The 13671-nt window shown below is 46.9% G+C and overlaps 1 protein-coding gene across 9 annotated transcripts in view; it reads left to right on the top strand.

Moving 5' to 3' along the window:
• The window catches only part of LOC135908656 (salivary peroxidase/catechol oxidase-like), a 131591-nt gene extending 119510 nt beyond the window's left edge, over positions 1-12081 (top strand). For all 9 annotated transcript variants that reach the window (XM_070541195.1, XM_070541194.1, XM_070541200.1 and 6 more), the window contains 3 exons: positions 58-227; positions 2253-2361; positions 9360-12081. In XM_070541195.1, the coding sequence (XP_070397296.1) occupies positions 58-227; positions 2253-2361; positions 9360-9423 (343 nt within the window). In that variant the 3' untranslated portion in view covers positions 9424-12081. The remainder of the gene's footprint in view (positions 1-57; positions 228-2252; positions 2362-9359) is intronic.
• Positions 12082-13671: the final 1590 nt, after the last annotated feature.

The raw sequence follows: 13671 nt of genomic DNA, 5'->3' as shown, positions 1-13671 counted from the left end.
CTATACAGTTTTAAATGTCCGTCTCTCTGTATCGGTGGCTCTCCCTATCTCTCGCAGCGACGTGACGGACATCGACCTGTTCACGGGCGGCGTCACGGAGACCAGCGTCCAGGGCGGCCTGATCGGTCCCACGTTCGCCTGCATCCTGGGAACGCAGTTCCGTCGGGCCAAGTTCGGTGACCGGTTCTACTACGAGCACGAGGGACAAGCCGGGTCCTTCGCGCAAGGTGAGGGCGCCCTCGCACATCTCTCTCCTTCCCTCTCTCTGTCCGACCAGACAACGGTCTCGCGCACCTCGTACTCTTTGATGTGGCAGGTGAGAAAAGTAAATGCCCAAGGTGCACAGGATGGTGCGTCGCACCATTCTGTATGTTACAGCTTTCAGCTTATCGTGTCGTTTCCAAATCCTAGCGAAAATACCGCATAGGCCCACGCTCCCATCAAGATGAACATGTGTATGCCCTACATGTAGCGTAGAAAAAAGACTAAGAGAGAGCACCATGTGATAATGCGAAGCTTAGTCATAAAAAATGTAAAGAAAAGGCTCAGGGTAAATAGGGCATGACTAAAAAGCCGAAAGCTTACAACCAGACCAGGACAGTCAAATAAGATGGAAGACACACGAGCGCTAACTTGCTCCTGAAGAGCTTCAAAAACTGCGCAGAATGACCAATTCCATTGCCTGCCACAAGCTTGGGTGCAAAAAAAAAGCACAAGGACAAGTTCGTCAAATGTGCGGAGTCGGTCCTGTACAGCACCCCAATTTCTTGTGGCAAGATATAACCTATACATAGGCTAAAGTGGCAGGTGTGTAAATGATCGCCTCCGGGAACACGGTAGCAATGCGAGGGACAAGTGTGGAGGATTCATTGATGTGCACTCTAGGAACTGTGAAATTTACTGATAATCGTAGTGTTGTTCCCAGTTCCGGCCAAAGTGGCAGACCCCTGCGTGAAATCGGGCTGCATGCCAATCTATCGAACATGCACTGCTATCACGAGAAGCAGGTGTCAACTGACGCGTGAAATCATCGAGGCAGAGATGATTGATGATTTAGGCGAAAACTGTGCGTCCAAATGGTCGATTGCTCTTAAACTCCGAAGGAATTACACTGCTTGCATCACCACCGATTGCTTTGCTGGCTGCGCTTGCGTGATGTACGGCCACGAGGTACCTTTATATTCCCCTTCGCGATTCTCAATAAATTGTTGCAAGTTAGCGCTCGAGTCTTCCGTCTTCTTTCACGGTCCTCGACTGGTTGTACGCTTGAAGTTTTCAGTCACTTCTTACCAACACGCCCAAATAGCCACATTACTGGTAAACAGGCCCTCACGAAGTCGCAGGCAAGTGGTAATTTCTAGCCTCCACAGAGGGCATGCGGGAGTGTGGAGAAAAGACCAGGTGGAGCGGGCCAATCGTGAAGATGGTATTGCAAGAGGCTACCCCGAAGCAAACAATGCCTTGAAAGGTCCGGCAACTACGGAGGCCTTGTTTCTCAAGAGCCGACGCGCAGCTAGTTCCCGAAGAGAGGGAAGGGCGGCGTCACTCTGAGGGGGTTGCCTTGCTGAGGCTAGCTGCTTTAGGTCATGTTTGATATCTGCTTGTCTTGTTCCTTCCTCCATGATGCCTTACTAGATCAAGCTCCCGAGCCCTTCTCGTGGCACCTTACAATAGAGCACCACATTCTGAATTGCAGACGCTTACATAGCGGGGGGAAGACCGAATCAGGCGGTATCCTCTCAAATGAGTTTATTGTAATTAGAACGTTCAAGACAGATACCTCTTTTTTATTATTTAGAGAGACCTCACAGACCTACGAAGAGGCATAGGGTGAAATGGGCACGTGGTACAATGTATAACAAAATACAATCGGTAAAATGACATCGATGCATGCAAGGATTCAAGTATTGACGCAAAACGAAGAAGTTTGCGTATTACAGAAACCGTAACAGGAGGCGCATGGGCACACCTGACACACCTGAACGAAGCACCGTCAATGTTCTTCTTTCAGCCGACCGCATAAACTAGACAACCTCCTTTTTTTTCGGCCGGTCAGTCGAAAAATGTGCTGGCATAACTTATTCCTGCAACTTCTGTGACACAACGAAGCGGGGTCGCCTAGGATGACGATTGAGGACGATGCATGCAATATTATCTTTTTCGATGAGGTAAAGGTTGGTGCCCGACTGTGCACCTTTTTTTACAGTTCACTCGGTGCCGCCCCCTACAGCTCCGTTCTTTTTGCCTCGCAGAACAAGTGCAGGAGATCCGCAAGACGACGCTGGCGCACATCCTCTGTGACAACTGCTACTCGCTCACCTCGGTCCAGACCAGGACCATGTTCCGCCCGGAGTTGGCAAAGTGAGTACACGAACGTGAACGGAAACGCGAATAAGAGAGAGAGTATACAAAAGCGGTGAAATATAGAGACGCTAAATGGAAACACGAAATCAACTTAGGGAGATAAAGCATACTTCCAGAACTGCCTCTTAGCTTCGGGGTGAGGGGTTGACTACGAGAAGAGAAAGCGAAGACCAAGCTCTCAGTTGCTGAATTTCGCGTCGGAAACTAGCTAACGCCGGTACGTCAGTGTGACGTCACGCATTTCGATGTGTGTTCCCGTATTTGGCCCGTTGAGGGGCAGCAGATGTTCTCGAAACTTGCTGTGTACAGTCATTGATTCCTTTAGTATAGACCGTTTAGCCGGCAAAAAAAAAAAAAAACAGGCCCCAGCAGAGGCCGTCAAAATCCGTGAAGTCATGGCAAGCCGGGGCGGGAGCTTCAAATCGGCATCACCTCTGGTTTTCAATTTTTCGCGTCTTTTCTGGCTGTCGCGGTTAGCGTGGCTCTCTTAGTATTGTTTAATTTACTAATACAACTCATTTTTTTTCTCTTTCGCGTTCTGGATCGCTATGCCGGCACGGCAGGAAGGTGTAAGAGGTACAAGAAACTCACAGTCTCTCCTAAAAGCTGAACAATTGATAGCAATAGCAAAGTATTAGACAACTACACGAAAGTAAGATTCGTAGCTTTATCGGTCCTACACATGGTAGTAAGCATTCGCTTACTATAGTTAAATTAACAATCATGGTGCCACGTGCACGTACACAGGCAAACAACAGACTTCACTCGATGACAACTAACACTCGCTGTTACAACGCTGGCGTGATTAGGAGCGCCAGCGTTGCGGATTGAACGATTCGCGCTGCCTCTCGCTTCACCACGTCTCGGAAAATTAAGATTGCGTGACCTCCAACACTAGGCGCGCGGGAACGCAGCGCGCATGCAGCTACCAGCCATCTCGCCACTGACTACACCTACACCAGTGACACACCATTCACAGACCGGACACGGCGTCCACTATTTGCGCGCGCCGGCGCGTGAATATCTCGGAGTCCACGGAGCGGCGCGCCAGTTTCCTTGAAATACTTCCAAATGGCACTCGCCTGCACCGCATCGCGACCCACGCAAGAGACCGCGTTTCTACCAGAAAATCCGCCTTCGTGCATAGCGTTCGCCGCGAGCGTTTCCCGGTACACATTATAATTACATATGCTGCAGTTGCCGAGAAGCGTCAGAAAGCAGTGAGGGATCTTTGAATGCTATCGCGTTTCACCCTTTTGATTATGTATTTCTATTCTGTCTTTCTTTAACGTTCATTATTCAATCATTTTGTATCTTATTCGTATCGTATTTGACGCGCGATTACGCTGAGCTCTTCTTCTTAAGTGTGGACACTTGTTTGACGTTTTCTTTGTTTGACCAAGAGGCCGGGTGAGGCGATCCCGGTGACAGTGCAGTCTATGGTGCAATGTGGTTAATTTTCGACACTGTTTTTGGGCTAATTACATCCATGCCTTTAATTTTACCTACTCTGGGTCTAATTCTCACTTCTTGTAGGCGCCGCCGAAGCCGCCTTCCACGCACCATTGCCTCGCGCGAGCCCTGCTTAGTCCAAGAGAATTCGCTCCATTTCCCCAAAGTATGTCGTACGGTGGCTTTGCCGCGACATGTCTATAGCTACGGCGGTGCACCCTTTACAGGGGTATAGTGCGATGTTAATTTTCGACTATTTTTGCTCTAATTACGCCCGTACCGTTAATTTTACCTACTCGGCGACTAATTCTAGCTTCTTGTTTCGTTGAGACGTACATTTTGTTACCTCTTTCGGCTCACTAAAACTCTGGAAGACCATTTTTTTTAAATCTTGGGGGTGGTTACACGATACGTAGATAATCCAAACCCGTGTGAAGTCATCTAAGAAGACCTTATATTCAAGACCGTTGATTTTTTTATTCCTGAGAGTGGTTACACGATACCTAGATAATCCAAACCAGAGTGAAGTCATCTAAGAAGACCTTGTCTTCAAAATACCGGCAGAAACCAGCTCTGGATGACTGTTGACGTTAATGCGATTCACTTAAGCAATATAGCGACACGATGCAATGCCACCGCCATAACGCGTCATGTATGAGGCGTGTACTGCAGCTGAGCTCCTCTCTCACATTTCCACACTCCGGACACGCTGCGCCATCTAGTGGCGGCGCCGTGAAGTTCGCGCGTGGCGCGTGTCTGAGTATATATTCAAACAAGATTGCCTGGATATATATGTTGCGGGTTCGATTTCGCCCGGTACCGGTTAAATTTTAAAGGGTGTTTATTCTTTTGTAACTGAAGAGCAGCACATATATCGAGCTACACAAACCCAGGAACCCAAGTTGGCGTGAAATAGGTTAGATGCAGACAAATATACTGCAAACTGGGCGAAGTTCCCAAAGAATATGCTAACCGCATTAAAACTGGTGAGGCTCAGAAACGGATTAAACCGCCTATATAGTCCCACGGCAGCAGGTGGCGTTCTCAACGTGTGGTATGTGGGCCCATAGACTTAAGGAACATGAGCGTTGCAGAGAAATCCGTCTGCGCAGAGTTCTTTTTGGAGTACTAGACTTGAAGCTTTTTGTTCTGAATAGCAAGCTGATGGTACAATCTGTCAAGGCACTTCTCACGTCACTTGCCTCTCAGCACCATAGGACGCGGGGGGACCCAGAAAAGGCGTACGAATGTCTCATCCAAGCAGCATACGTGTGACCGTCGGCCATCAAATGCAAACCAATAAGGGACAAATTAGATGGCCCATTCCTCTTGATTACAACACACTGTCACTTGCAGTCACTGCGCTACATTGTGTCTGAGCACGATATCATGCTGAAGCCATATACTGAGCGTTCCAGCAGCAACTGCCTCTGATTATTCGAGATCAAATAATTTTTGCTAGCCGACCTTCACAGCAGCGACAGACTGACTGAGATTTTTTCACTAAATAAACTTTTCACTCGGTGGCTTTGTGGGACACGTAATTGCGGAACTGAATTCAGCCAGTACTCAGAAGCAAACATTTTGCTAGAAACTATCTAGCAACAGCTTCGAAAAATACTAATTCAAGATGGTGCCGTGAAATGGATTTATGTTCCATTTAGGATTCTTTTCTTGCAATTTTGCCACAATGAGGACATATTAAAACAGGTACAGCAATGCGCTTTTATGTAAAACTTTAACATTTGTCGAATTGTGCAAGGCACACAATTTTGATGACAGACATACAGGGAAGGAACTTTACTGACAAGGTCCCTAGGGCAGATCTGCGGGCCGCTCCCACGTGGAGAATTTCGATGAGAAAGCGTCAAATGGCCCATTGAGCGAAAAAGCCGGCGTCTGTTCTCTGTAACAGCGAAAGGGCTGCTAGACTCGCAATCATTGGCTGCGACGCCACGTCACGAGCTGCACCTCGACGGAGCAGAGCGGGTGAGAAGGAACACCTGCTGCAGCGATAGCGCGACAGGTGTTGCGTGAGGGGAGAGGGCATTACCGCGACGCCAAGTCACTCTCGCTCTCAGCATGAGCACTCCTCCGCGGAGCAAAGCGGCAGAGCGGGCGAAAGGGTACACCTGCTGCTGCTGCGTGGGCCAGGGGGCATTTTTACAAATTGCTAGTAAGTACAGCGGGGCGTGGCACATTCGGAGGCGCCCGACGTTCCTGCGCAGGTGCGAGTAAGAGCGGGTGCGAGAGAATGAATGGGGGGCCTTTTGCTCCTTGAATATGTGACTTTGCCTACGTAGAAGTTTCTTTGCTCGTGTTGTATGCGCTTATCCCCGAGGCGTGCCGGCATTGCGGTGTGGGTTCGAGTTCGTTTACGCTCCGACGTTGGCTGCCCGCGCGGTGAGGCACGGACGCCCCATTTGGTGATCGCTGTGTCTGAGGGCACGTCGGACAGACTTTCTCGCGCCTCCGGCCCTGGTGCTGAATCAGTCATGCCGGATTAAGCCTTTCTTGCCCCTTACGGCGCTCTACCTTGCAAAAAAAACATCACTGACTTTTTCGGAGGAGCAGTAGAGGCCGTAGCAAAGGCGCGGCCTGCTTTCCTGGAGCAGTATGTTCGCTCTTGGCAGGCTTTTCGTAGTCTTCTCTCCGCCACTTTTCAGGAGCATTTTTGAGTGGTCCCGTTTGAGTGAAATAAACGCACAGCGCCTTAGCGACCGCGGTTGAATGCCACTGCCTGACGTCACGCCCTGAGGATTATTGACTTTGCGTCACGTCCACGTTAGGTTAGATTAGCTTAGGTCTACGTTACGTTAGCTTAGGTTAGGTTGGCGTAAAGGGCGTTAGCGTGGCGCGGCGCATTCTCACAGCGGTAACGCCGTGAGGATTATTGTCTTTGCGACTTGGCCACGTTTGGCTAGGTTGACGTTAGTGCTTCATCTTTTGAAAAGGGTGGTGCATTACTCGCAGCGCAAAACTTGAAGGACCTCTTAGCACCGTTCAATTGAACATTAATGTTTTCGCATTCGCAACTCATGAGAAGTGCTTAGGCGCCCTCGGATATTTTTAGCAAGAGATTATGCGTTGAGTACTATCCGAGATTCAACTCCGGAATTACAACATGTCACGTATAAAGTAATTAGAAGTTATTTAAATAAAACGTGTCAAATAATAATTGTACGAATGATTTGTGTGAATATGCTGATGTCCGCCCCTGCTATGAAGTTCAGTCAGTAAGATTTTTTTTTTTTTCTCCCTCCGTCTAGTTCGCTGCCCTTAGCCATCTGACCGAGACGTTGGCTAAGTGGTCGTGGCGCTGTGCTGCGGGGCACGATGTCGCGGTTTCGATTCCCGGCCATAGGTGCTGCATTTCGAAGGCGGCAGGGGAGGGGAGGAGGCAAAGTGCTCGTGCACTTAGATTTCATCATCATCAGCCTATATTTACGTTCACTGCCAAGACAAGGGCCTCTACCAGCCATCTCGCTCCAGCTTACTCCATTATCCACTCCGTTTCACACATAGCAGGCACTATTTTTTCTACGGTTTACACCTTCACTTAACGCAAAACAATTAATAGTTGAAAATATCGTGTTGGTATCCCCTTCACGCCCTGCAATTTACTCGTTTCTGGTAGCCATTAGACAGTCGTTACCGAAATATGCGGCCTGTCATGCGCTGAATCATTGCGCGGATGTCAGAAACGTGCAAGCGGGGCTGAAAACAAAAGGATGTGTTCTGCACGTACTGTCTCACCAATTATAGTGAGACTAAAGAGAAAACTAGTTAGAGCGATCTATTAGTAAATCACCTTCTGCCACAGTGGAACAGCTGCACTTACCTCAAGATGCCCGATAAGCAAGAAATGACGTGGTGGCGACGCCGCCTTGAAGTTACCGCGCAAGCTCACCGTGATGTCAGATTTTGACGGCTTCCGCTTAGGCCTAGTTATTTTCTTTTTCATTACAAAGGTGGTAAAGAAGCCAAAGACTGTACTTTGCAAGAATCAATTTCTACACCAATATAATGACACAAATACGAGAAAATAGTTTGAAATTCATGACGTTTCATTGACTTATCGGCGACGGGATTTCAGCACGTTAGTCAAGAAATGAATGATAAGCCTTTTTTTTTTTGCAGTATTCAACATCTTACCACAAAGTAGAAAAATTATTGTTTTGGAAGGATACTGCACCAGTTTAAACTGATTTAGTACTTCTCCCCAGTATATCTTAATTAAGATTTACGGGTAGCCAATCAGAAAGAGGGAATTAAACCAAAAGGGCTCGTCCACAGTCCACCACTAATCTCCTTCTGCACGACGCCAGGACGAGAAAATTAGCAGCTCGAATTGAAGCAGTCTCTCCATTCTCTGCGTACCTGCGATTCTCATTCCCGGTTGGCTGGCACGACTGCATACGAAAATTGTTCCCTCTAGGTTCAAGGTATTATCTCGGAGTGTTCTTGCCCAGATAAATGAAGAAAAAAAAGGCATCAATCAGGACACGGTGAATTGTTGCGTAAGAATAAGCAGCAAGTTTCGAGGTCTTATGGGTTATAAATGAAGAAAGAAAGCATCAAGTCAGGACACGGTGAATTGTTGCGTAAAAAACTAGCAGCGAGTTTCGGGGAGGAGGAATGGATACCCAGTGGGAGCGCTGTAACGCAATATTTTTAACTGGCTTCGCCACAGACGGAGCCCACGTCATATTTATCGGGAAAAAAAAAACTAGCAAGTAACGTCCGAAAACGCGGTATCAAACTAAACTGACTGCAAAATGCTATCTCTATGCTTAATTTGAGCGTGAGCCAGTGGTTTAGCAGCAAAAGTAGTGCTACCAGACACGCCTATTAATGCAATAATATATGTTCTCGTATACTTCTACGCAGTACTAAAACTAATATAGTACGCCTCAGTTCCACAGATTCTTTTTAGAGCAAAGCTGTATGTGGCCATCTGATTCGTCCATCCATCCGTCCGTCTGTCGCCTGCACATCGAAAACTCCTCCGGCGCAACCCCACGCGCGAAAAATAAAAAAAGAGAGGCGCGCGATTGGCCGCGCCAGTAGTGACGTCGTTGTTCTCCGTCGGAACCAAGCACGCGCGCAGCAGTTTCTCTCCGGCTCCAAAATAGGTAGGTCACGCGTCATACGTACTCCTGAGGAGCAGGCAGCTTTCGATCAGCAACACCGCGAGCAGAACCGGGAACGAGCTCATCTATCCCGTGCCGATGCTGCAGCCCAGGCACAAGAACAGGCTCATGCAGCCGAGCGCAAGCAGCAACTGTATACCGAGGATCCGGCGGTTTACCAAGCTGTCGTTCAATGAACCATCGGGATTAACCCAGTGATAAACACTGGGGCCACATGCTTCAGCCTTCGCTGGTTAACCATATGTACGGAGTTCTTGGGCGGTGATTTTTTGTATGCATTTAAACAAGCGTTTCTGCTTCATGTAAAAAGTATCTAATATTTTATAAGGGAGTAGGTACGTTCACAGGTGAGCACGAGGTATATCACATGTCCATCTACCTTGTGTGCAGCAACCCAGAGGTGCCCTGCGAGAGCATACCCCGACCGAACCTGTCCTACTGGCAATACCCGTGACGCCCGCCGCCACATCCGCGACTCACAAAAACCCGTCTAGTCATCCGGGCCATCGGTGTTTCGCGCGGCGGCCACTTCCGGTCATGCCGACCCTGCCTGTACTTGCAGCACTCCCGGTGATGATGATAACAGTCAAAGCCACCTGATGACTTAAAATGCAACCTAGTGCGCCTATTGGAGGATTGAGTTCCGTCCAGGTATCGTTACGTGACAGTATTGTTCCGAAACCTCAGCATTCTCGCACTGCTGCGCCATGTAGTTCTGCTTGTGCAGTACCAAGTAACCAACAGTAGCCCTGTCAAAAAGGATAGCTGGCAGCAGAGGTCCACATGGAACTCCTGACAAATGTAGGAAAGATGTCATCCTTACATAAATGGCTACCATCTATGTAAGGATGACAAAATATACAATATTATGCTCAGCAGAATGGCCCTCACATTTACATTGTGGTAATGACTGCCACATTATTGAACATCCCACAACGAGGACCGGCAATGAGGGCTGTTCCCTTTAGCCATATTCTACCTCCCTACTGTGGAAGTTAGTGCTGGTTTTAGCCAAGAGGGAGTGCGACCTTGCAAGCACACGAATTCCTTCACTATGTGTCCTACCGTGCCAGACAGCAGTTTGCTTATCCCGGCACCTCATTAATTTTAATCCTCGGTCACGAAAAACAGGGAAGATGGCTCATCCTCCAGGCTGGCACAAGACTGCATCTTAGGTTGCTGCGTCCATCTTCTAGCAAGAATTATTGGTAAACACACCTACGGCTCTCCAGAGGAGCATCTAGTATTAGCAAACATACATGTTTCAGAAAGACCGGAAAGTTGTGCCAACCCTCGCAAAGCAGCATGATAGCCGGAAGTTTGTTCAGGGAAAACAGAATGATGTGTGCGTCAATGCAGAATTCATCTCGAGTGCTCCTTTCGTTTTTTTTTTCTTTTTGTTGATGCACAGCGAATACCGAGTGCGTGGTGGCTAGAGATTTTGATGTGGGCAACATGCCAAAGATGCCCAAGCAAAATGAAAGCACCTCAGGAGTTATCCAAGTGCGTTACATTTAAACAGCGGAATACAAGGCACCGTTGACCAAGGCAACATTCTTGGAACTAATGTTCATAAGAACGATGGCTCAGTACAATGCGCCTAGACAATTACAGTGGTATGTTCAACAAAATGGATCAATATAACCTACATAAGATGAACACAAAACCATGTATGTCGTACTGTGCAAAGAAAGTTCAAATTCATTTTACTCTTACGTGGGCCTTTAAAGCAACTCCTTATTTTCTAACATTGTCACTGTTGTATCAGTAGTATTTTCTCTGCTGTCCCCAAGCCAAAAAGAATGATGGCTGCAAGACAGCGACAATGTTATTGCACATTGTTGCAATGCATTTGGCTTGTGTTATCATACTCATCATTTTCACCTACCATATGTTCAAGAAGCTTAACTAGCTGCCTTCTCAAAAGCGAAAGTCGCACCATCACTCATTCTTTGCTGCTCGGTCATGGGAACCAAACAGCAGCCAAATAGATGCTTGCATCTGTGCATTGAGCTCAGGATTCTTGGTGACAAGTGTGGAACCTACTTCTCGTTTGAATAAAGTTCGTGTAAATACAGTTGACACGACTTGTGTGACGCACAGGTTTAACTGCAGGCCCTGTTTTAGCAACACAAGCCCATGTGGCTAGCCTATGCACTTTCAATGCCCCTTCCAGTTTAAGTTTACCTGGCCACTTTCATGAAGCTTGCTAGCATGTGCGAGCTGGTTCCCTGGACACCGCTGCATGGCGTAAACCACACACCATGAGCACTGCTTCAAAACAAAGCCAGTTTAATGGAACACATCAGCAACGTCACCTCACATATACTATGCATTGCAAGCATCCATAGTAATCACTATCACACATACATCCCTGTTACACTCAAACCTCCCCATAATGGGCACATATACTTTAACAAAATAAATATGAAATGTTTTGTGACAATATCAGCATGTAACTAATATATGTTTATTACGAATATCGGATCCAATGAATATATTATTTTTGTCACATGTAACGGTCTTATGGGTTTCAGCTGCCATAAGCCTACTTCCAGAAACTCTCCTTTCCTTTCTTCCATACATAGCCGGCACGTGTCCCTCTCTGCCGTCTTCATACTATTTGAATGTTACACAGTCGTAAATGGTCTGCCACAAGCTATAATGTATGTCTTCTGGCACACTTATCCACAGAAGTCTCACAGGACTTGTCCCAAGATGCAAAGTGGTAAACTCCGTCCAAGAGAAAACAATGTCAGCAGATTCACGACAAAGAAAGCTAGTTTCTACACATATTAAAAAAAAAAGACGAAGAATGTATTTATTGCTCATGTGTGCTTTATGAGAGACAATGAAATACAGTTGAGTGGTTATATTATGTATGTGCTAGACAATGCTCCAAGTGCAATGTGTGCCTTTTCAGTGAAAACGCATCTTTATGTATATGCCAATGAAACTGCTGTCCGTGACAGTTGTGATGCCAGGCAGTTAATGGCGGTCACAAATGAGCCAGGAATGAGTGACTGTATGTGAAAAAAAAATAAAAAATTTAGCGGCGCATGTATCTATTCAAATATGACCATCAAATATTGAATAAATGAACTTGAAGAAAGCTTGTGTGTGGTCGACATTCTTGATGCTGCCTCTTCGTAACCGAATCGTGTTAGCAGTTAGGAGCGTGTAAACGCATGAAAAATGTATAACAGTAAATCAAATATATTAATATACAATTTAGTCCACTTATGATAGTAGATGCTCTGCCAATGGCTGCTCAAATGGCTGTGTTTAAAAATGTTGAATATATTGCAAATCATCAGCACGGACATAATTACAATTGAGTAGTAGTTCTAAGGGGGCAACATACCCCAACAAATGGTAGTGCGCCTCAATGCAAGTGCTTCTCCATAGAGGCACCCTCGCATATAATGCCTAGTGAGCACTGCTAAAAATGCATCACCCGTGAATATCTTTCTGCAAAAAAAATGCCAGTGTAGCTTAAAAGCTGAAGTATTGAAAGCATAGCAAAGTTTAGCATTGTAGTGAAAGCGCCTCACAACACAGGCGTAATGAGAGGAGGGCCGCCAGCGGCTTCGCACGTGTCGCACACCTCAACGGTGCGAGGGATGAGAGCGAATGAGAACTGTTGGCGACTACATAGATTCAGCTTGACGTTCGCTGTCCACGGCGTTCAGACCAGCGTATGTGCCGTAGTGTGGTTTGCACGCAGATACTCCAGCAGAAATGCCAATGTGCGTGGCTGCAGAGCGCAACGGTGCATGCACTTGGCTTTGCCACTTTTGCGGCCAAATGCACTGTGCGCCCCTGGAGGCCTTCCAACACTACACGCACATGTTCTGTACGTGTGTCATCCGTAGCAGGACAGCACAATGGCATTGACGTCAATTCCAATGGCAGCAGCGTGACTCCAACTCGAGCATCCACATAATTGCCGTCACATTAATGTCCGTTCAAGTTGACTAGACTGCAGTTTGCTTCATGTGAAAATGCAACATAACTTTGCATCGGCAGCTGACAGTTTATTGATTCTAATGGATGTTGAATAATGGAAGTTTGTAGGGCATACTCACAGTGCAGTCAACCCTCTTCTGTGTTTGTGCCATTTTATTGTTTACGAAAATTCTGTTAGCAAAAGCAGTGCATTGCACACCTTGGAACACTAATCTACCACTTTATCTTGACTTCTAGATATGTGTTTAATGACCCCTTATTGGGACTAAAACGTCGTAATCCAGCCTCATCAGAATAAATCTTGGAAAGAAAGCCAATGAGCGGGAGAGGGATAAAAAAACAGAAAAACACGCTATGAGTTAGTAAGAATGGTTAACAGTTTTGCATTGGTAACCTACAGGCACAAACACCAGTGATCTGCAAAAACACTACTGTTTCGCTGACACTGTGTAACCAAACCATTCAGTACCATAGTTATTATGCCTAATCACTCCAAAATAAAAATTGCCGGCTCTCCCGTAATCGAGAGTAGATGCAAGCATGAAATGGCAACCAGCAAAGCAGACTGGTCGAAGATGATACTAGCCACAATCTTGAAATGGGTGTGTAGTGCACGTTGGCTATGGCACACCCCACTACACCACACCTACCACGCCATACTGTACACTGATCCATACGGACACTACCCAGCTAGAAGAAGAAAACTGGCTTAAGGCCCCACAACAGGCAGTGA

This window comes from Dermacentor albipictus, chromosome 6 (assembly GCF_038994185.2).
Source record: "Dermacentor albipictus isolate Rhodes 1998 colony chromosome 6, USDA_Dalb.pri_finalv2, whole genome shotgun sequence".
Classification (NCBI taxonomy): Eukaryota; Metazoa; Arthropoda; class Arachnida; order Ixodida; family Ixodidae; genus Dermacentor; species Dermacentor albipictus.
This window is presented reverse-complemented; position numbering and strand designations above follow the sequence as displayed.